Source organism: Buteo buteo, chromosome 14 (genome assembly GCF_964188355.1).
Source record: "Buteo buteo chromosome 14, bButBut1.hap1.1, whole genome shotgun sequence".
Classification (NCBI taxonomy): Eukaryota; Metazoa; Chordata; class Aves; order Accipitriformes; family Accipitridae; genus Buteo; species Buteo buteo.
In genome coordinates, this window is record NC_134184.1 from 30,960,883 (window position 1) to 30,985,502 (window position 24,620).

Genomic DNA, 24,620 nt, shown 5'->3' on the forward strand with positions numbered 1-24,620 from the left:
GCTTTCCAAGTGGTGTCATCCAGGCCATTTGCTAAGGATGGGCCATGTGGGTGCCCTCTCGTTGATACTAACCTTAGCATGGTGTTGTCTGCATGGAACATGAAATTGTTGTGTTACCAATTTATCAGATTATTAATACTGTGTCTTTTCTTGTTTAGCCTTCTGTGCTTATGTGATTTTTTTCTTTAAATATACTAAATTGTAAATTTGTGGTGCGTCCTTAATACATCCTTGTGTATATCTTACAATTTAACTTTGTCTAAAGCATTATGTACAGGGGAAGAAGGTTATTTTGTAATTTTACCTGTCTGAGGCCAGTTATAGCTGTGGTGATCGAACCCTACTCACAGTTTCCCACCTGCAGTTAGAAGTAACATCTTCATCTGCAGTTCTGTTGTGAGACCTTGTTTGTTAGCATGTTAAGTGTGTTGCTTCTAAGGTACTATATTCCAAGTTGTTAGTGGATAGTGTAGGTCTCTCTTCCTGTGGTTATTTTATACCCAAGTTTTTCAATAATGTAAAATCTGGGTCATGGATCTGGCTCTGTTAAAATGGTTTAGTCCATTTTGCTCCTCCAGAAATGTTTTTATAACAGACTGATTTCAGAACCTCTTAGTTAAGCACACAGCTTTTGTGTCCTTCTTTTGATGTTGTAAGTCAGGAATGAATTACTGAAATAATCTACTGGGGTTTCTCTTCCCCTGTGCCTTAATATGCAAAGTGTTCGTACATGCCGAGTTAAATAGAGATTGCCGTGATTTGAAAGCCTTTGGACTGTTGTATTTATATTGTAATTGCTTATACATGTAGGTAGACTTTTTCAAAGCACCATATATCCTCTTTGAGTAATCTTAGGCTTTGAAATCATGGAAGTGGAACTTGGTCTTCTAAAATACCTAGGCCCACAACTTCAGAAGTTTTGGCATTGATTAAAATCAGTAAGCTAGGTGCCTATATGCTTAACAAATTTTCAGGACTTAAAAAATTTTCAGAAACTTTCAAACCTGTTATGTTGTCAAGATAATTGGATAAATTGCTTTTAAAAAAAAGGAGTCAATAAATTCTATCTCTTTTAATAGATTTTTCCATCCTACAGAGGCAACATGTTTGCAGCCTGTAAGTTTACTTGGATTTGACCACTGTATATATTGTTTCATGCTGTTGTTCCAGTAGTTTAAGGTTTTGTCTCTGTGCCCAGAGACAAAGGTATTTTGGGTTGGTTGAGGGAAGTGTTTTTATTTGGCACTTAGGTTGCTTCTTGAGTACTGTATTGATTTTGATCAGCATAAGAGAAATACTGACATGCTGGAGTGAGTCTTGAGGGCTACCAGGATGGCTGGTGAGCTTAAGTCCATGATGTTTGAGGAGAAGGTGGGAGAATGGGGTTTCTACAGACTTTGCAAGAGAAGGCTGGGGTGGGGGATCTTATTGCTCTCTACATCTCCTTGGTGGTGGGATACAAAAAGATGGAGCCACCTTTTCCCAGAGGTGTACAGTGAGGGAGCAAGAGGCACATGAATACAAATTGTAATGAGAAATTCCAGTGGCTGTGAGGGCAGTCAGTCCTTGGAGCAGGTAGCCCAGCAATACCGTGATACCTCCATCCATGGAGATACTCAAAACGCTTTAGCTCAGGGCCCTGTATAATATGATACAGTTGGCCTTGCTTTAAGCTGGAGGTTGGACCAGGTGACTCCAGAAGTCCTTTCCAGTCTAAATTAGTCACTGATTTTATGCAACACGTGGAGGTGATAGATACGAAATCATGAAATCCTGTCTTTGTTTAATATTATGCCATGTTTGTAAGTGGGTTTGAAATGGTTACATTTCACCTAAACGCATAATTTACTTATTTCCATAAAACATTTTATTCATACTGTCTTTATATGTGATATACTTTCTTTTTACATCTCTTAGGCAACACTATGTGTTTTGTGAGTAAAAAGACAATTGACATCTGGCTTGGAGTTATTTTTTCCAGATTGATCAAGTTGCATGCCAGGTAGACTTAGTTTTACTCTGTTAAGCATTTTCTTCTGTCAATCTGCAATAACGTCATTATGCTTAAAAATAAATATTACAGATACATGCTAGGCAACATTTTACTTAAAAATAGATTTGGCAACAGTTGCGTTTAAATTATTTCAGCCGTTGTCAGTAGGTGACCTTGCTGAAAACTGTTCCTGATTTTAATGCTTTAAGTTTTTACTAACTCTTTTCTCTCGAAAAGCTTTACAAAAATTCATCAGCCTTCTTAGGGCTGTTGTAAGGTATAAATTTTTGTCACTTGTTGCTGAAAAAATTGCTGCAGGGGTTTGATTGACTTTGCCCAAAATTACCAAGCGGTCTTCTATCAAACCAATTTCTTCTATCTAGGTCATGATTTCCCAGACCGAAGAGCATCATTTGACTAAGTTATCATAACGTTCCAGCTAAAGGAGGAAGCAAATGGCAATAGTTACACTTGAGCTCTCATGTTTGTAGAATGGTGAATATACATTCTAATGTGGTTGCTGTGAAATATAGTCATTGAGGCACAAATCTCAGATGTAATGAAATCAAGGCACCTTTGCTTCTTCATAGGAGCTCAGATTTCATCTGTTAAATTCAGTCAGCATTGTGCTTGAAAACCAGTGCGTCTTTAAGTGTTAGATACAGGTTCATCACGTTCATGGGTGCAGTTGCTGGATTAATTGAATAAAATGTGTTTTGCTTTATCACATGAAATTTAAGGAGAATTTTGGAGAAAGCTCCTCAACCGCTCAACCAGAGATTCAAGCAATGTAAGTGTTTTTTTGTCTCAACTGCAGTCCTGTGCTTGAATCCCACAAAGTTGGGAATTTTAGCATATGACTTCATATATTGTCAGATGTTTTGAACAGAAGTCCTGTCAGAAAGGTGTCTTATTTAGCACTTTTTGTTGCCTGACCTTCATTATCTGGTGGAAAAAATAATTCTAGCAGGTGGGTCACATTTCCTTCTTTTGGTATGGTTCTAGTTGTCTGCCCGTAAATCCAGTATTGCGTAACTTAGTGACATTCTGAATGGAACACTGGATGATGATGATTATTATTTATTATTGGAAAGTATCATTCATGTAGAATTCAGTGAAGTCTACTAGAGAGCTGCGCCTGTGAACTTCTGCATGTTACACATCTGCTACGTGTAGTTGTCTACCTCTAGATTTAAGAACTTTTCAGAGAAGAGATGACTTTGTTCTTTGCATAACACGTATGTTATTTATTCATATAAAGTTAACAGTTCTTCTATATGTGGATGTAGCTTTTTTTTTTATACTCATGTGCCCCTAAAACAATACTGTTTTTTATCTTACTAAATGAGCATATTGCTGGGATATGAAGCAGCTCTTTTTCCAATCTATTTTTAGGAGACTGCATATATATTCGAAACCAAAAGCTATCATTATGTTGACAGAGTGGCTGCAACCATTTTCCATTAGAAGTCCTATTTCTTTTCATTTATCTGTCATCTTAAAATATCAAGCTGTCATGCATACAAAACTTACTGTGTTAAAAATCTTGAAGTATATTGAGGCATATTAAATGTCTACTTTAACCTTAAAAAATTTTTGACATTGAATTAAAAAGTGCTGTATGCCAGGTTTGCTGTGCAGATGGCACAGTGAAATGGCAAAAATATGATTTGTGGAATGAAATGACAAGTAATAGCTTTACTTTCTATTGTTGTGCAGCTAAGGGACTATGGTAAATCAATGAACTTTAGTCACTAATCATAATGTACTACTGTCAATTGGCAGTTCTAACAAAGCCATTGCCCTGAATTTTTGCAGGCTTTAACTTCATGTGAGCTTTTTATATCCCAGTGAAAGAGAAGAGCTTGTAGCAGTAGCTGTTGCTTAGCCCAGTGGCCTGTCTCAGTAGCCCATAGGCTGTGTGTAGGGAAGAGTACTGACTAGTCTAATGTGTGTTCTTACCTCCCCAGAACACATGGGCAATTTTCAAAATTCAGCAACTGAGGGACTTCATGAGGCAGAAGTGTTGCCTTTGTTTTTAAGTCCTCAGTGGGTAGTTCTTTCAGACAGTTTGTGTAGTTCCTTTTTGAAACCCAGTAAACTCTTGTAAGGAGTTCCATGTTTTGTTTTGGTTTTTTTCCTTGTATTACAGAGACAGTTGAATTATCATTCCCTACTGACTCTGTTGGTTCCAGTCCTGACCTTGGCTCTCATATCCCTTCCACTAGGTTATCTCCAGCCTGAAGAATCTTAAACAACTCAATCTTGCTTTTTATGGAAAGTGTTCCAAAACTTCTAGTATTATTTTATACTCCTCTTTGGCCTTTTTAGTTCTGGCCGTATTCTTTTGGTAAAGGGGCTCCTAGACCCATGTGCAGTCTTCAAAATAGAATGATCCATGGATTTATGTGGTGGCATAGTTGTTTGCTATTTAGTCTGTGCTTCCTTCCTTGCTTGCTTTTCTGAATATTTCAATTAATTTTACAATTGATATTGAGCACTGTGCTGCTCTTTCATAAACCTATTATAACTCAAAATCTCTATCCTCTGAAGTAACATACAATTCAGAAAAAAGGGGAAAAGTGTCATCCAGCTTTGCTTACTGAATGCCTCTTTTTAGGGTATGGAAAAGCATATTAAGCATATTGCAAACAGTGCAAATGTTCTAACAATACCTCCCATTTTTCTGGGAGCTTTATATTCCACTCTCATATCCTGCATGGTTGGATGAAGATTTTATATTCCCATGCTTAAAACCCATTATTTGATATGTTAAATTAGATTCCCACCCACCATATGCAGTATTTTTATGCTTCATTCATCTTCCTGTGTAGCACAGGTTCCTCCAGTGTCACAATGTCATTTGACAACACTTCACTTGGCCTTTGTCTTTACAGCCATGAGAAGTGTAGTATTATGAACTGTATAGTTGTAATGCTTAACTAGGTCATGATCTAGCAGGCCACTATTTGACGTACAGAATGCAAACAGCATTATTGACTTACCAAGAATATAGATACATATGTACAGTTGAACAGCTGCTCTTAAGTTCTCCCTTTGATCAGGGTAGAATTACTTTACAGCTTGCAAAATGAATGTTAAAAGCTGAGCTTGTTTAGAAAGATAAAAGCTTCTAAAACCTCTTCGATCTGACCCTGATAACTTTATCATACCTTCTTCTCATTCAACTAATGCCCTTTCTTCATCTCGTAGTTCTAGAGGAATAAAACCGAAGGCCTAGTGATCTGCTCTTCTATCGACTTGCATGCATGCACGCACAAAATCCTCTTACCAATTTGAATGATTTCAAATAAGGGGAATGTTGAGGCAGTCCTAGCTTTTCACTGTTTTGTAACTAAATTCATGGTGGATAAACAAACTCTTTTTAATACAGTGGTAAAAGACATTGCTGGAAATGGTGTAGGTGGGAACTTTTCAATTGTAAGATTAGTCTGAGCTGGAATGATAAAAAGCAGTATTATGTGCAGTTTCTTCACATAACGCTTTTTAAGTTTGTTTTATTTCTTAATTTAGATTCTTAAACCCCTGCAGAGCAATTTGTATTACATTTCTGTGATTGTTGGTTTTTTTCATTTCAGTACAGTGTAAGTAAAGTTTCAGCTTTACATAGACAATACAGTAACTCAGACGTTCTTTTTGGGACTCCCAGTTAAAGCAGTTTAGATGGTTGGGCACATTTGATGCCAATATAGTTTGAATTCATTCTGCTGGAGTCAGTTGTAATAGGTACTATGTCTAAACAATTTCACAGCTCCTGCCAGCAAGGGTAGGGACACTAAAGTTTATTTTCTACAGGGAATAAATAGTACGTTACAGTTTTTATTTACTAAGTTCTTTGTTCAGTGTAGAGTAAAAAGCAGTATATTTTGGGTATACACAGTACACTTTACTAAATGAACTTGCAGTACTGTGGAAACAGTGGTATAAAAATAAAGCTAAACTTCTGTTGCGTATTACTAAGTTCCAGATGTCTTTTTTGTTTTGTTTTGTTTTTACTTTGCTTCTACTGAATTTAAGCAGTGTCAGGAACTTCCGTCGTCTTTATTTCTCTTGAGTTGTTGATTTGCCATAAGTGTTTGCTATAGATTGTATGCTTAAGCATTCAAAGCAACAGCTGAGACAGTTCAATTGTCTGTGAATAAATGTATTTACAGTATTACTAATAATAGCACAGTTAACATTTTTCCCTCATATACTCACCACTTTTGAATAGACTTGCACAAGAAGTTCAGAAGTTTTAGAGTTGAAAACTATGTATCATAACAGTCTTATTTTCATTCTTGTAAATCAGCTACTGATTGTGATCTAAAGTGAAGGCATTTAAACTCCTCCTGAACTTTGTACATTGTGTTCAGATGGGCAGTCACTTTCATCTGCATATGATTTAGCTGTTCCTGGAGCCATAAAATAGCACAGTTGTGAAGTTTTATTTTTGCTGATAAAAGGTGGAAGAAGACAGGCTGCTCTATTGAAAATGTTTGGGTAATTGCTGGTGAGTTAGAAAACTGGCCTGGGGAGGAATCAGTCAGTACAAGGCTGGTTTGAAATAGAAAATGGAGGGCTGTAATCTGCAGTCACGTATATATCAAAATGCAGATTTTGCTGAGACCAAGAGTGGAATGAAAGTCCTTTGACCTCTTGCCCTGGCATGTGTGTCCCTGCATGGTAGGGGGATATCAGAGTTCCAGACCAAATGACAAACTAAGTCTGAAAAATAAATCCTGTGAGCTACACATTGGGCTTGAAGAGGATACATTTACCTTTACAATTCCTTGGCCTTTCCAAATCATTTCAGTCATTTGGGTGTTTTTTTTTTTTTAGTTAATGCACACATCTAAAATTCCCGTTAAGAAATTAAAAAATAAATAACTTCTAAATCTTGAATTCAGTAAAGCAAAACTTTAAATTACTAGTTTCATTACTGAAAAGGTGGATAATTCTCTCTCAGCAGAAAATAGGCCAAAAGTTATATGGGAATTCAAATTGAATGAATTAATTTTATTAATAACAGTTTGGGTGGCTGGTAGGAAAACCTAGGGAGCAAAAGTCTCTCGCTTGGCATATTTGGGAAGTTGCTATGACGGGGATAGTACTAGGGGTCAGATAACCTCGGTCAAGAGGGTACAGCCAAGGAATCTAGCCAAAGCAAACTGGAGAGGGTTTGTGTAGAAATTTGGATGAGCAGGTGCTGTGGTCAGTATAACTGAATTTGAGAAGAAAGCTTTTTTAATTCTGAAAGACAGTGTGAAGTCACAACACTTTTTCTGACTTGTGAAAAGTGTTCTAGATTCCTAATTAGAATGTTTTTTACCTCATCCATGTCCTGCAAAGAGGCTAACCACCACTTTATCCATATCATGCAAAAAGGATAATAATTTAGAGCCTGGTCTAAAATCAGGAGTATTTTCCCCCTTGTTTCATGAGTTCTTGATCGAACTCTTAATTTGAGTACTGTATGAATTACCTGTCAATCTGTGTGATCCTTTTCATGTTCATATTACCCAGATAGTGATTTGGTTAACTTTTTAGTGAACTTTACAGTTCACTGAGCATTACAGTGGAGTTGGGGAACTTCATAGTTCACTAAACTTAGCACACTGAAAACTGATCTTTAAGATTTGTAATCAGAATACAAGTTACTTGAACACCATTTTCACAATTCAGTGCAAGATTAGTCATGTTGCAAAGTTGGTGTTGGAAACCCATGTGAAAGCAAAGGGTATAGTTCCGTGTTCAGCTGTATTTTCTTGGAAATACTTAAGACTGGAAAGCTTCTAGAAACACCTAAAAAATTTATATTTAAGTCTGGAAATAAATTTTGAGGGGATCTGACAAACTTTCACCAGCTGCCTTTGTAGTGCAGAGTCTTACGAGTAGAAACTGTAGGCATTGAAGTTTGTGTATCAGTTACAAGTCTTTGATTATAATACTTCTGAAAATCAGTATATGACTTGCTTAAAATATATTAAGGACTCATAGAAATCTCATTTCTGCTTAATTGAAGTGAACTTAAAGGCTTAAAAGAGACTTTTAGCCTGTCAGAATTGGGCCGTGAAAGCTACTGAAGAACAGTGAATGAAAGCTACTGAGTTGTTTGCTTTGGCTGTCAAAGAAAGGCTGTTTTTCTTATTTGTTATACCTTTTAATGACTGGGAGAGAGGTTTTGCATGTTTCGTTGTGGTTTTGGAAGATACTGTTGCTCAGTGGCCAAGTTTCAGTAAGCTATACTGAAAGTTGTTATATGTTGGTGCAAAACAGTAAGGACCAAAGAGCAGCTGGAAATGACATGAGTCTACCACATGCAAATAATTTGACAATCTGTATACGGAGAATGCAGAAACAATTTAAAAAATGTAGACTGCTCCAGCTGGCAATAAATTCCGTTGTCTACAACTAGAAGCAGCTTGAGGCAACTCAGTGATATGCTTTTTATGAGTTGCTTTATGTTCGTGTGCCAAAAGAAAAGAAATGAAATACGTATTAACAGAGACTTCAAGTAATTATTTCTGTGCTTAAGGAGATTTTTTTCCATGCGATCTCTTAAATACATGTATTATTACATGTGTAATAATAATACTTAGAATATTGTAGTCTAAAGAGTTAGTATGTTAGTGACACTGGTGCTTTTGAGAAGGTTTTTTACCCGTGTTTGTTTATAAGTGTAGCATATGCAAGGATTGAGATTTCCTCTTCCCTATTTTCTTGTTCCAGTCAGTGAAGAGCTGTTCTTGTAACAGTCATGTAATACCTGAATTGAAATTTACTTTCTTTTAAAGAAGACCAAAGCCATTTGGGTACGTTTAGACTATGGTAATGTCTACTGTACAAAAAGTATAATAATTAAAATTATTTTAAAAAACCACCTTAGACCAACCTTTTCATAGCTATTTAAAATAGTGCAGCCTTATTTGTACAAGTAGTTTGTTTTTTCTAAAACATATCTGTATGTTGGAATCTTAATTTGTTCAGGTTTCCCCTAAAACAGGCGCTGTTTACACTGTGATCCTAGGCCACCGTATTACTAATCCATTAGAAGTAAATACTACTTTCAATTTTAAGACATTGTCTTCCAGCATTCAAAACCTGGAAAATGGATGGTGGTGACTTTGCATTTTTTCCCTCTGCTATCAGTAGCACAAAATAATATAGGAGAATAAAGTCTTAAAAAACCTACTGAAATGGAAGGATTTCACAGGCTTGACAAAAGCAGACCTAGGAGAACTTGGTAACAAATGGCAATAAGCATATGCTTTCAAATAATCAATTGGTAAAGGTGGTCTGGTTATTGGCTTAATTTACTAAAGCATTATAGCTTTTATCTTTGGAATTACAATTGAGCATTGTAATGCCAGATACACTTAAGCTTGCGTAACACTTCACTGTTATGAACCTGTAATAGAAACTGCTGTTGCTTACAGTTTTCTTGTGAGCAAAAACTTGGTTTGTTTGGTTTGTTTTTTGGGTTGGGTGGTTTTTTGGTTGGTTTTTTTTTTTTTTTTTTTTGGTGGGTGTTTCTCTAATTTCTTCGATTTCAGCTGAAGTAGTTAACTTATTTCTGAGACAGGAAACTTTGTTATAGAAACAAAGTATTTTCTAGTGCCAATTTTCTTTCACCCAGTGTTGTGTTTCTTAAGCAATCTTATTTTTTTGTGGTGAGAACACAGACTTATAACAACAGTCAGGGTATATTTAGTGTTGGAAACATTCATTGCTCTATGAAGAATGGTCCAGAAGAAAGGCAGCTGAAAATTTAAAGAGTCAGTAAGCGAAGTGTCTGCTCTAAGTTGTGAGTTCATCACCTGTAATTAGTAAAGGAAGAAAACCTGGATATGATGCTTGTAAAGATGGTCACAGGCTGCCAGTATGACAAACATCTGATTTTGTCCTGAGACTGTATCAGAAGATGTATTTCAATAGGGACTAGAAATTCTTCATGATGTTACGCATGGCAATGGTGTAATGTAATCCTCCTGTAGAGGGTTATGTCCTGTTCATGTTCGAGGAAGATGACTTGAGACTGAAACAGGTGCAGAAAAAGTCTGCTTGGATGGTCAGGAAAACTGTAATAAGAGGGAACTAGAAGAATCTAGCTTGTTCATTAGTCTTGCAGAAGAGTGACTGGGGGAGGATATTGTTCTCACGAATGTATCACAGGAAAAATGGTGGGGGGACGAACTATTAAAAGGGCAGTCTTCATCCTTAGCCTTACATATTCATGTGGATTTTCATACAGAAAGCGGGCTGCAGAGTAAGAAAAAAACCTCTTGCATGTAAGGCATTGGAGAGAGCTATAGGAGAATTCGTTATCTACAAATGTTTCTGGCAAAAGGCTTTGGATGATATAGCAGATCTTGACAGAATATATCTTAAGCTTGCTGGCATTCTGGCATTTTAAAATCTTGAGATGCTTGATTTAAAAGCATAAACTAACCTTTTAAGAAAGTTTTGCCAACCTTTTAACCTTTTCCATTTGTTAGAAGAGCATGGTATATAATAGATATTTCTGTTCTCAGTCAACGGTTAAAATTAGCTTTCTGTGAAATCAAATACTGTTGTATACAGAAAACAGATCAATGGTAATTTATAGCACAACAGTTGTGTAGCATCTTGCACAGTATATATATCTGCAGGTGTGCTGGCAGAGGGCTCAGCAGGAGCCACATTAGAGGCTTTTTGTGTGAGAGTTGATTTTCTGCTATCTGTGGCAGTCTTGAATAAACAAACTTCAGACATGAGACTTTCATTAAGTAAGCATAGGAAACACATGGGGGTATGTGGTAATGCCGTATCTTCAGAGAACGAATTGCTGGTTGAAATGATTCATAATTTCTGGATAATCAGAGCCTTTTTTTTTTTCCCCGAAAAAATGTATTTATAATTGTATATTTGCTAGTGAATCTCTTTAGAGTTCTTCCCAAAAGAATGAATTTCCTATCCAAGTTTTTGAAGAGGCAGGGGGAGAGGGAGAAGGGACAAGAGCTGAGAAGTATATGCATCAGTCACAAAGAATACCCAGTTTTGGAAGAAGTCCAAATGAAAATTTTAGAGGTTCTTCTGAACTCTTGGGCTTTTTTTTTTTTTTTTTTTGAGTAAAAAAAGGCTGAATTGGGAGTGAGTTAAATAAGAATGCAAGATCGTTGCTTTTTATTATGCAGAAAAGAAAATGTAATCTGAGCAGAATGCCATGCAGTTTTTTGGTTAAAACCACAGTTCTCTCTTTAGGTATAGCCTCTTCTTACTGGGCATGACTAAAGTACTTGACACTCAAATACTGAGTCATGAGAGTGCATTTGGTAAGTCAGAGTCCTGACAGGAGTAGTTTTAATATTGTCTGAAAGGTGACAAAACCGGCTAAATCACCAGTAGGTCACTTTAACTACTGTATATTAATGAACTTGTGGAGGGTACACTTAAAAAAACCCCAAAAACCAGTTACCGAGTCAGAATGTTTAGGGGGTACAGTTAAAAGTATCAGTTACTGAATCAGTGAGTTTTGCAGTGCATTAACAACTTCAAAACTGAATTAACTCGAAATTGCTGACTTGGAGTTTGCGATATCAGAGGAAGTTCAGCCACTGAATAATACAGCAGTAGTACAAGGTTAGCAGGTTCAGCATCCTGAACAACCAGGCTCAGCACCCCCACTAGTGGAAAACTATTGAAAATGAACAATTCATCTCATAGTAAAGATTTTAAAGTGTATATGCTGGATAATAGAAACAAACCAAGAAGTTAAGTACTTTTAAAAATCTTTTATGCTTTCTACTGCCACAGTTGAAGGTGTACTCCCCAAATCTCCCAAGTTCTAGTCCTGAAGCTTTTTAGCTTGATTCCTCTTTTCACAAAATCTGACCTGGATTGCAGCAGTAGGTGTATCAAACTGCTTTTTGTCACTGATTTGAGCAGGTTCACAGGTTGTACAGCAAAGACTTTCTTTCTTCCAGCAATGGTAATTTAACCCCAACTGTTTCATTAAAGCATTATTGAATTTTATCAGCTGGAAGAAAGCAGACTGAGTAAAATTTTTTTTTTTTTTTAAATAATAGTGTGCACTGCAGTTGCTGGACTGCTTAAATCTAAGATCTAATAGATCTGGCTTACACTTTCCTTCTGCCCATCAGGCTACAATAACTAAAGGGAAATAATGCTGTCTATCTGCTCTTCACAGGACTCCTTATTATCTACCTGTAGGGGTCTCGTTTGGGCCTGAATAAACTAGCCCTTGTAGCCTCTTCAGGATTAAACCACAGAGTAGGGAGTTCTTTACATTTTGTTTTAATTCTTGATGGGGAGGGCATAGCAAATTAACACTTTCCTGTCCCTTTCCTGCTTTATATGCAACCTGTTCTGTGTCCGTGCTAACCCATCGCTACCACATTAAGAACACATTAGCCATCAAATAAAGAGGAAGATGCAAGGTAAGATAGACAAAAAAGCAGAACAGAATTCCTTCAGAAAGAGAGCTCAGTCCAAAATGATTCTTATGGAAAAATAAGCACTGTAATACTTAGCATGTAAGATGGAAATTAGACCTCCTGAAAGGTAGTTTGAAAAGAAAATGAGTAAGAAAATAGAAATGAATCTGCACCAGAAGCAGAAATTGTAGGCCAGGGTCAGGAAGCTTTGTAGATGAGCATTAGTCATTTTGTGCATTTCAGAAGACTGTCTGTGAAGTGTGGTCGTCCCCCCCCCCCGCCCCCCCCCAAATAAAATGAAGGAAATTAGACCAGAAGGAAACATGCTTTTGTCCCTGTGAAACGCACTTTGCCATGCAGTTGTTACATACCAACAGTGCTGATGTTTACCTGTGGTTGGAGGCTGACCCACAAGTGCCATCGATGCCTGATGGCTTATTCCCACCTGTGTCCCAGTAAGCGTTAATGGGAAGCGTAAGGTGGTTTCTGCTTGCCCAGTCACAGGCACTGGGTTGTTTGTAAGTAGAGGGTGTGTGTGTGTGTTTTACTTCCCTTCCACAGTCTTTTTGCAGTCTAATGTATCTGATGTCTCTCATCTTATAAACATGTTAGATTAAAATCTTGATGTAAACTATGACTTGTTAAAACAAGTAAAAAAACCCAACCAGTTGCATGTGTTACCCATCAAACCCAGCCCCTCCCCTGACCGACAAGCAGCATGTTGGATGAGATACTGTTTTGGTTTTGGTTTCCCCAAAGAAGGCAAGGTTCTTTGATTCTGAAGGAAGGAAAAATGAGAAGGATGAGAAACGTTGTCTTAAGAGCGAGCCATGGGAACAGTTACATAAGCTGGAGATACTGGTACAAAAATTACAGGTCTATAGTTCTAGTTGTTCCAGCGAGGTGGTTTTCAGTTTGTTGGGTTAAGTATAGCGACAGTATGTACTGTGCTTATTTTGCTTTCAGTTCAAGGAAATATTTCCATTATTTCTTCCCCCCCTCCCCATCTAGGAATAGCCATTTGATTTTTGGTTATTTAGTACAACTTAGTTTGTTTATTCCAGGATTTTCTTTCTTGGTATCTCAGTCTCTGGTCATGTTTTCACAGATTCCTGTTTTGTTTAGAAGTCTGAAGTATTTCTTAGCCATTTCTTTAAAATGTTGTACCTCCTGCATAATGGCCATATAATTAGTTTGTTGTTTAGGGATGTACTCAATAGTGTAACTCAGCTTTTATGGTAGAAGTCAGATTTGTGTTGATAAACTGTTACAATTATGTTGTGCTGACTTCATTGCGGGAGAAGTACATGAATAATGTTGATAAGGTAGATTAATCCTGGCACCTGTGGGAGATAGGCTGACAAAAAGGGAAGTGATTAGGTGAGTAATACTCTGCTTTCCATGTCCCTGTGAATTAACATCAGGTAGCTTTTTCATGTCTTTGCCCACATGCCTTTGATATACCCAAGGGTCAAATAACCTTTGTTCATTTCCCTGTTCATAGCAAATTTTCTTACAGAACATGAGACAGTTCCTGTATAAAAATGAATTAAAAATAAACAAATCTAGTATTTTAGTCTGTCAAGTGTGAAAAATAATCATTTTCAGAGTGCAGGCAAGTGAGCTACTTCACGGAAACTGGTTTATGTGCTGCTTCTACCAGATGGTAAATGTGAGGTAACTCCTCTTTGAGCAGGTCACCAGGGGAGATAATGCATAGCATAAATAGTGTCCTCTCTTCACAGCCTGAGGAAAAATAATAAGAATAGCCATTAAAATAGAGAATGAAGTGAAAAACAAACCTTGACATTGCATTCAGCTTGTTCCTTCTAGTAGTGTTGTCTGTGGGCTGGGGAAGGTTGTAGACCACTAGATTCCATCCTGCTGGTTTTGAGCGTATCATGTGGAATTCCCCCATGGAAGTAGAAGGTGTTGGTTTCCAAAACAGACAGCTTTAAGAAAGGAGATCTCTGTGGCTGAAACAAGAGATTCATAATAGAAGACAATAGAGTACGTCCTTGCAGGGATCCAGCACCATCTTTGGGATAGAATGTAATTCACATTTTTGTTTCACATCTTTCCCTCTTCTCCAATAGGTGGAAGTAAGTTGCTTGACTGAAATCAAGTTGTGTGCTTGTGTGTTTATATACACACGTATGCAGTTTACGTATTTTTGAACTTTTGTTTCAAATTTGGTGGAAGCTGTGGTCACTATTCTTCTTTCAGAAAAGAATTTCATAATCCAAGTCTAAGTCTTGTGAGAAGTCTCTAATATACCTGGAAGTCCCCTTACAGTCCACAGTTTATCTTATCTCACAGCATTCCATGCTAATAATTAAACTGTATCTGTGATGGCTGAAGCTAATCTTGAGGACTTTCAGTATCAAGGTATACTTTTAGTTTTTGTTTCCACAGAGGACCCAGCGAAGGTTCTGCTTTCATATGGTGGGTGGGTGTTCACTATCAAATTTCCTTTCATGTGCCAGTATGAACGATTCAGGCAGATGACTGAAATATAGTTTGATACAGTAAAGATGTTCAGCTGGATAGTGTATGATGTGAACACTTCAGTTTTTATTCCTCCAGTGCTCTCCATCGACGTAATATAAAGGCTGAAAATGGTGAACTGTTCTTATTCAAGTTCTTAGAGTTGGGCGAACATTTCTTCTTACTGCTACTGTGAGAAAACACCTGAAATATTTAAGTCCTGCTGAGGCCAACTAGTACAAAATTGGAATGGTACAATCCATTGATCCTTCTTAGGGTTGGTTGTTTATTACGGAGTCAAAATTAATGACCTGTATCCTCCCTCTTGTGCGGAAGGCGTGGGAGAAGGAGGAATGCTTCATGGCCCATGAACTGGGTTCATACCACATGTTATTAAAGGCCATTCTGTTGATGGAAGGTGTTTGCTGTCTGATTTGTTTTTTTTTTTTTTTTCCTCCATCTCATGATACAAGTGTTTGGGTTTATGTGGCAAGATTTTGGGAACAGGGGGGCTGCAGGGGTGGCTTCTGTGAGAAGACACCAGAAGCTGCCCCGTGTCCGACAGCCAGTTCTAGCTGGGTCCGAGACGGACCCGCCGCTGGCCAAAGCTGAGCCCATCAGCGATGCTGGTCACGCCTCTGTGATAACATAGTTAAGAAAAGGTAAAAAAAATGCTTTCTCACACAGCAGTTGTGGGGGGAAGGCAGTTTTAGTTTTATTATATTTCTCACTCTTCTACTCTGTTATTAATAGGCAACACATTAATTTCCCCAAGTTGAGTCTGTGTCGCCTGTGGCAGTAATTGGTGAGTGATCTCTCCCTGTCCTTACCTCCACCCACGAGCTTTTTCACTGTGTTTTCTCCCCCGTATCCTGCTGAGGAAGGGGAGTGACAGAGCAGCTGGGTGGGCACCTGGTGGCCAGCCAAGATCGACCCACCACGGTCCAGACCTGTTCGTACCTACATGGAGATCTGCGGGAGGAATCCGGTTGTTTTACAGTATGTTTTCTGGGAGCCTCATGCACTTCCACACCAGGTTCATCTTCAGAATGTAAACAGAGCCTCCTCTGGAACCACTTTTTCTGTCTATCTTAACCCCAAACTGTTGTTGTCCTAAAGAGGAAGAAATAGAAGATAAAGGAGAAATTTGGATGGTTTATGTTGCCACCTAAAGGCAGGTACAATAATGAGGCAAACTGCTGTATTAACCTTCTCTTCTCCCAGGCTTATGATACTGTTTTGTGCGTGTTTCTTGCAGAGAAATTTCCTTTGTCTCCTTGGAATTAGCGTGCCACAGAACTAATCATGAGAATATGCTACCGTTTTGCTCCTTTCTTCCCTCACCCTTATTTCAGGAATTAAAAGACCCTGAAGTGACGTTTGCTCAAAGCGTTGGTGTCTGGAAGAGCTTGCTTATGCTGTTGGATTGCTTCAGGCTAGCCAGTGCACTACTGGAGACAAAATGTAGGATGCACGTTTCTTACATTTGGCTGTGCTTTATCGGGAGGTTACAGGGCACTGTGGCAAAGTAAGCGATGTATTCCATAACGGAGTGATGGGTGAAATGGAGTAGATGAGGGTTGTTGGGGTGGAATGGGTTTGCGAGCAGGGTCTTTGTATCATCTAACTTTTAATTCCACTTTTGTCTGAAATAGGCCAAATGTTGCTATTACTGTACTACAGAGAGCTCAAAGATACCTCAGATTCTTACATCATCCGAGGGAAGGTTGGGGAAAAATCCTTCAATGTGACTATTTCAGAATAGAGGGGTTTTTTTGGTAAGGGCTTGACCCCGTTAGAAATCGGGGTATATATTTGCTTCCTGCAGGAATGGTTGCAAGTGATTAGCCTCGTTTGTCATATTTTGAAAATTGTGGTGGGCAATAGGTTCACAGGAGTGCTGGGGGGGTGTGTGTGTAAAGTGTACCTGCCTATTTCTGTCCTTTTCATACGCTGCGGATGGTCTCCAGAAGAAGACCATGGTGGCAGGGTGTTGGCCCAGTCGGTGGGATGAGGTCCCCCTCTAGTGGTGATGCCTCTGCGAGATTCCTCTGCTCAGCCAGTGGGTCTCCTTCAGTCCTTGGGTTTTGGGTTGGTTTTTTTTTTTTTTCTCCCCCTAAACCTCACACTTAGGTCCCCTCTGGTAACTGTGGTGAATATGTATGATCACTAGTACAGTTGTTACTATGACAAGTAATAAATTAGGTTCATTCTGGCCATCAGTGCTGTAAGAAGACGGCATTGTGTTGTGTATCACTGGTGTTAGCTCTTTAACTTGCCCATGTATTATAAGGCTATGTCAAGACATGGAATAGGGAAGAATCAGAGAACTCACGTACACGGTGGAGGAGGAGAAACTTTTAATGTGTTAAATCACAGTAATGATAAGAAAAGTGGATCCAAAAGTACATGTATGATCACTTTGAATTTTGCTACACCTGTAGTGCAATCTTAATTTGTCTGTGGTTTTGAGGTGGAGATTTTTAATGTTAATTCTTAAATTAACAAAGGGAGACAGATGGAAAAGGAAAATATGCTGACAGTGCTCCAAAAAGTACCGCTTAGCAAGCGTGTGAAACAGCAGCGTCACTTCATAACCTGTTCAAAATATTTTTCTTGCAACATCTGTACATTTTTATGGCCAGCTGCCTGGGATAGATGCACTTTCTACATGTTTTGAGTCAGCAGTTGTACATCTAGACTCCGTAGTGTTGATCAGGGTCTAAATGTTATTGCTATATGTTATTGCATCAGTAATGATGACTTTCTTGGGAATCAGCATTGGAGCTACTTTTTTCTCAGTCTGGTACAAGCTGCAGTTTCAGAATGAAAAACCTTGAGTCCATGCACTATTATGTTACTTTTTTTTTTTCTTATACAGAAGCAGAATTGTTTTTACTTTATTGGGCATTCTTTGTCTTCTGTTACTTGTCCTTCTGTCTGCTAAATAAATAGAAATGTCTCTTAGTGAAGAAATGCCATGCATTCTTTGTGGCATAATTGTCATGTACAAACCAGAATGCATTTGATGCCGGAGTCAGCGGAGGTCCTTGCTGCCTCTTTTTTGTTCGTATAGCATCACTGTCGGTAGAAGTTGCTGACTACAGTAAAAGCTTGCTGTACATCCAGGACATTATTCATCGATACTGGCAGATAGAGAGGGCAAGTAGTCAAGACAAGGTATGCTGCTGTGCGAGATAATGACAAGTTGTAGGGCATATCGTAAAAGTATATACCACTTTATAGTTGCATGACTATATGACTGTTTTCATGACTAATATGTAGCATTTGTCTATAGAATGATGCATTTTCCTACCATTTCTGGGGGAAAATTGGGTAAAGGCTAGAATGAAGTAACTGCTTCATTAGAGAGCACTGACTATTTGGTTCTGATAGGCACAATTACATTGATAATACATCACTTGCTGCCTTTGCCAAGGCAAGTATGGGTGGGATACAGTGTTGGCAAAGGTCTGAAGTGCGCTTAAATAGATATTTCAAAAGTTGTCCGAGATACAGTGCCATCCATTTGTGGCTTCAGTTATCAGTGAAGATAGACCTAGCTAATATGGAAATACAGGCTTCCTAAAAGCCTAACAAAAATATGGGTAACTTAGAGTATAAAAGGTAAAGCTCCATACAGTTGTATCGTGTCCTATATAGACTTCTTTATGTATTTCCTAGCATTCTTATTTGCATAATTTTCCTGTGAAATTAGGGTTGAACTTACTATTTTTTTAGGCTCCTGCAATGAATTGCTTGAATTCTTTGTCAAATCCAATTCAGACATCTCATTTGAATACCTTGAATGGTTTCTTAGTACAAATGCAAATAGCTTCTTCAAAATAATTCCTGTCTTTTATTCAGTATGTGCTGAAGAATACAAAAATAGGAACTTGGTGGCTGGAGTTAAGGTCGTTTGGGTGGCTTTTTTACCTTGCAATTTCTTGATTTCAGAACTCCGTATCGAATATAGATATTCATATATATATATATATACACACACACATAAAATTTCCTTTTCAACGGTGGATAGATACTTACTTGCATAATTCCGACTTTCATCTGTTGTAGGTTTGTATGTTAGAAATATCAATTTATAGTGAGTTTTTCTATAAACTGAAAATTTTAAATCACTGCTTTTTAGTAAACTGCTTTCATTAAAATTCTTGGGTAAGATTTGTGATGTAGTAGCGCATATGCATATTTATTTAATGAACTACTGTTCTGACTTAAAGGCTTAAATTGTTTAGCTCTCCTGTGAATAGTCTGCGATTTTTATTTAATAATGTATTAATAACCACTATTTAATAAAGTATTAATAACTGGAAGGTAGGAAAAGTGGAGCACCTTGGTAACTTTACTGAAACAAATGTAACTATATGACTTCTAGTGTTATTCTGGTTATTTTGACAGTGCCATTTTGGTTTCTGCAGTGGCAGTGTTTTACCCTGTGTATATATGTATAGTGCCAGTGGATGGGGTCAGTTTTCACAGGCGTGACGGCAGCGTGGACCCTGACCGTGCAGTGTGCCAGTCACCTAACAAGGCTTGGAGTCTTCTGTTAATGCTTATTTACTAGTCTGAACTTTTTGCTTCTTATTGTTTGCTCCCAGCTAAGGAAGTGCTTATTTTGTGTAGTTCCTGCCTAGCTTCCAGCATAGTAACATTTCTCGTACAAAAGCCATGTCGTTGGGCCAGAATTGTGCTGACTCTGTTAAAGACCAAGATTCCATCTAATATTTTTCTAAACTGGCTTGCTTATTTTTTTCTGTTCAGTTACTTTATTTTGGAGTTTTAGCAAACTTGTTCTTGGCAGGAAAAGTTGAAGTGAAGCCAGATGTAGTTTGAAAATGTCTTGGATGTCACAAATAATGAATGAATAGTATATTGCGTTTAAAACAAAAAGCTCGCTCCAGCGCATGGCCTCTCCCCCCCATATTTGTTGATATTTGTCACCTATTTCATACTGGAAGTTACGGGAAATAGTCACCTCAGGTGAAACCTACCTATGCCATCCTGGCAATGGTCCATGAAATGGACTTCTGCCATCACAGATTCATTAATTTGTTACATCTCCTTTGTGTTAGATAGTATAAGCAAATTAATCAAAAGTCCTTTAAGCACCAGCAAATTCCATCCCTCTGTTCATTTCCATTTCTGTAGCAAAAGCTAGTCTGTACAGTAACTTCATTATTATTAATTAACCTGAAGCATTAGTCTTCAAATTAATGAAGCAAGGGGGATGTGTATCTTAGTGATTTGGGAAGCATAGAGTTAAAAAATCACAATAAGAAAGTTAAGGTCTGCCAACTAATGATTTCCATATTTTAAAAATATTTTCAGAAGTTGTGTAAAATTTTAGTTTCTTCATTATTCTTTTTCCCCAAATAATGAACCCAAGAAAGCCTTTGCAAAATATTTTTCAGGAAGTTTGAATTGTGACAGAAACAAGATACATGTGTACTGTTTTTCTCAGTAGGTTCAAAAGGTTCTGCAGTTTCGTTAAGGCTTAACCCTAGTATTTTATTCTAGAACTTAAATATCAGAGTAAACCTGAAGTATATACAGACTCATTGTAAGATGGAGTAATTTGAGGCAAAAGTACTTTCCTATAAAGTAATATGAAAATAATTATGTAAACTTCAGAGGTTTCTGTACATGTTTATATATGCTTTTAAGACACAGTATAAAATTGTTATGCAGGCTGTTTTCATTTCTGAAGGCGTGCTTGTCTGTATGGAATTTTCAGAGACAGCTGAAAGCCGCTAGGCTTTCTTCACAGCTGCATCGTGTTCAGAGGCTCACATTCATTCTAGGATTAAATAAAAACAATCTCTTTTCTTCTTTTGCTTCCATTTGATCAGGGAAGTCTTTTTTTTTTGGCAAAAATTATTGCCACTGCTTCAAAAATACGATGAGCATTCTGTATGTCAGATTCCATTCTAGTACTCTGTTTCTCAAAGACATTCAGATTTGGTATTAATGATACCTCTTATCAGTGAACTATAGTAGCAAACCTCTGCTTTTTCTTTTGATTTATGTTACAGTGGTATTAAATAAAATGTATAGTTTTTATTCCTTTGCCTTATGCTGTGAATAGAATTATTTTTTTGTTATTTAGGAAGCAACAATAGATACAAGTGTTGAAGTGATCTTAAACTGTGATAACTAGACAATAACAAATAATTGGCTTCCTTTTGCTGTAAGTTAATTCTTGAATTCCTTTGTTGTGCACGTAGCGTGTCCTATAACCCATGGTCCTGAGGATGACAGGAAGGAATTTATCTGTTATCATCTGCGGGTTTTTTGTTTTGTCCTTCTTCAGATTAACAGAGTTAAAGTCCTTGAGAGCAAAGGATAGTAACAAAATAAAAACAATTAAAAAGCATTTTACCATCATAGTAATGTCTGCTATAGGAGCAGGGTCAGTCTAGTTGCTGTTCCTCTTTTTTTGAGGTACTAGAATTTTTCAAGGGTAAGTCAGATGTTGTGGCAACAGTCCGATTTATTCGATGTGAAGGTAAATGAGAACAGGCGTGCAGATGGAGTTAAGGTGGCGGGCTGCGGTTTTAGTAGCTTGAGAAGAAGTAACGTTTTTGTGTTCCCGGTTTTTGATCCGTGTATCACTTGAGAAGGATCAGACGAAGGATGAGGTGTCACTCTCCGTGTACCACCAGTGCCATGCACCTTGGTCTAAAATTGAGCTCACTCTTTGGGATCTTGCGGCTCCTTCCTCTTCGAAGGAGGAAACGAGCAGCGCGTAGGTGGCAATGTCACCGCAGAAAAGCGTGGTTTAAAAAAGGGAAGGTTTTCTTTGCAATCAAATTGTAAAGTATGAAGGTCCCCTGCACGTTTCAAAAAGTTATAGCGTAGCAGTGCTCTGTTAATATTTGATAATAAACATAGCTAGGAAGGCAGCAGGAGGGGGACCAGTGGTAATTTTTTTGGAATGCCATGTTAGTAAACAAGTGTTCTCATGATAAATAGAAAACAGTAGAGGATTAAAGCACTAAAACAGAGGAACACTGAAGAGCTTTCTTCCCCTTTGAAACAGTAATAACATTCATTCAAATAGGGAATGCTTTAGTTTGATGGCAGAAGTGAAGGGAAGGAGGAGCTGAGATAATGCAGCATCTAACTGCCATCAAAGCCGGGTAAGAGAAAGCAGAGCAGTTCAAGCGTTGCTGTTGTATAGTAACTTAAAAGTGAATAATTTTGGTTGAGGTGCTCAATTCAACAGTGCTGCCGTTTGGGTCAGCAGGACTGCATCCATAGGCCGTTGCTGTTGTCTTGGTAGAGGATGGAATAATGAAACCAACTTCTTGGAAGCAATGAGGTGAAGCAAAGTGGGAGCTGATAAGGGGAATAGAGCGCGCTGAATTTCAGCTCGCATTGCAGGCGACAGGAACAAAAATAAAAATGATAAAACCTTCCTACTGACGATAGTTTTGAACTCAAGCTGTGCCTCTGCACAGCAAACTGATGAGTCTGGAACTGCAAAGGAAGTTAAAAAGATCTTTGGGCTTCTGCCTGTTTGTTCACAAAAGCAAAAATATTACTTTATGGCCCTAAAGAGGAGTCGGATCATCAGTGCTCTGGAAATGTATCTGCTATACTTTGGCTGTTTTTCCCTTTATGCAGTTTAAAGTAAGCTTCAAAATAAGCTTTGAAGGATCAGGGAGGAGCCTTAAAATAGCAGCAGTGAAGAAGTGAGGAGATCACTAAGTTGCGTTTTTTCCTTGTATCCTTCCCGTCAGATATATCACTTTTTGCCTAGGTACACTCCTGTTCCTTCAACTTAAAACGGGTCACCATTCTTCAAGTCAGGTTTTCCATCTGATGGTGTGGGTAGGCGGCATTTGTGCGGTTTCTGATGATAAGAGATGTTTGTTCTGCAACGCTGTTTAAACATTTCTTTAAACCCAATTAATTCAGTTGAACGCTGGCATGCATTATTATTTTATGACTCGAGCTCACATCAGTATTATGATACCTCATTTTTCATACTCTGGTAGTTAAGAAACAAAGCTCAGTAACTTTTCTTCCTACTGATTTTCCTTTGTGTCTGTGTGCTTAAAATTAGAAATAAAGAATGAATAACTGGTCAAAAATCAAAAGCTTTTGTTCTGTGGTTACAAGCGCTCGCTTGGGGGATTGGAATCCATCATTGTTTTCTTGTATGTGCTTATATCAAATCCATCCCTGAAGGTCTTCACCATTGTTATAGGTAACATTCTTTCATAATTGATTGAGATCTAGGAAATACAGATCGCTCTGAAGAGTTACCCAAAGAACTTTTTTTTTATGCTTGAAGAAATTAAAGATATAATCCTTGTTTGTTTTCTCTAAACACTATCATTATTTGCAGATGTCTAGCTGTGTATCGGCTAGATCTTTGGGTATATTATATGAGCTTTGGAATCTGTACTTGGTTCTTTTTGCAAGTATTTCCTCATCATATTGAGTCCTGCAAATAATTACTTTTTATTAGACCAAATAAATTTTAATTGAATGTTTGCTCTCTTATACGCAGTCTGTTCCATTTCAAGATTGTAAAGGTTAGCACTAGTTTTATTTTGTATAATAAAAACATTGGCTTAATTTGCTGTCTCACTGTAGGATTACATTTATTCATTCATTTTAATAAAGAAGCGTAGCTTTTCAAAGTATGTCTTTCTGATGGTTCAAAAAACGTACTTTCTTTTTTTTCTTTTCTCAGATTTATCCAAGAATAGATTAACTGAGGTTCCTACGGAGTTGTGCCATTTTGTTTCACTGGAAACACTAAATCTATACCACAATTGTATTAAAATTATACCAGATGCCATAGTAAACTTGCAAATGCTAACTTACTTAAATTTGAGGTAAGTTTAACTTTGCCACATTTTTTGTTTATTTGCAAATGTGTAAAGCTTTTTTTGTCTGTACTTCATGTGTTTCTGGAACAATTGACTATATTTTTCATTTTATTGGAAGCAGTAATGCAAAAACGTATTGGCTATAGATACAGCTCTGTATGAAGGCATTGTAAAAGCCAAAATGTAAAACTAATTATTTAAAGAAAGACCAAGTAATATTAATCCCTTTCTTCCCCTTATTCTTCTAGCAAATTCAGTATGCTAATCACCTCAGCACAGTCGGATTCCTGTAATTCCCTTCTGATGATAGATTTTGTGAAACTTGACATACTTTTTGTAGTTAAAAAGATGGAGGGACAGAGACAGAGGATTAATGTTGGGTTTTTGTGGGGAATGGAGAGGAAAAGCGTGATACTTTATCACTAGTATCCTGTGGTTGTGCAAGAAGTATAGTTACTGCCTTTTTTTAGGAGGAAAGGGCAAAGAATTAGGCACCTTTGTCTCTTTTCAATGAAAAGTGCCTGTGAATACTAATCAGTATAGGGAATTCTACTGGTTAAAGTGCAGGTGAATGCATATTTGCTTTTGCGAGAGGGCATGTCAGCACTTTCCCAGTTGGGACAAGGTGTGGAGGTTTCTTTGCAGTTAAGTATGTAAAAACAGTAACAGTGAAGATATAACAATCTGTTCTTTGTAAGAATGAGGTTTCAGCAGGGGGCAAAGTGGCTCTTGGGCTTTTAAATTCAAGATATGAAGGCTTGTCATCAGTTTTCTAAACAGTGAGGATGTTTGTCAAGCCTGCCTGTATTGTTATTGTACTGCAGTTTTGGCCACTGTGGAACA

At 37.6% G+C, this 24,620-nt stretch overlaps 1 protein-coding gene across 6 annotated transcripts in view; it reads left to right on the forward strand.

Annotated features, from left to right (window-relative positions):
• Positions 1-24,620, forward strand: part of LRCH1 (leucine rich repeats and calponin homology domain containing 1) — a 125,750-nt gene that overhangs the window by 33,802 nt on the left and 67,328 nt on the right. For all 6 annotated transcript variants that reach the window (XR_012652931.1, XR_012652932.1, XR_012652933.1 and 3 more), the window contains exon 2: positions 23,639-23,783. Coding sequence is in view for 2 of the 6 variants with exons in the window: in XM_075046203.1 (XP_074902304.1) it covers positions 23,639-23,783 (145 nt within the window). In the remaining 4 variants the exon portion in view is untranslated. The remainder of the gene's footprint in view (positions 1-23,638; positions 23,784-24,620) is intronic.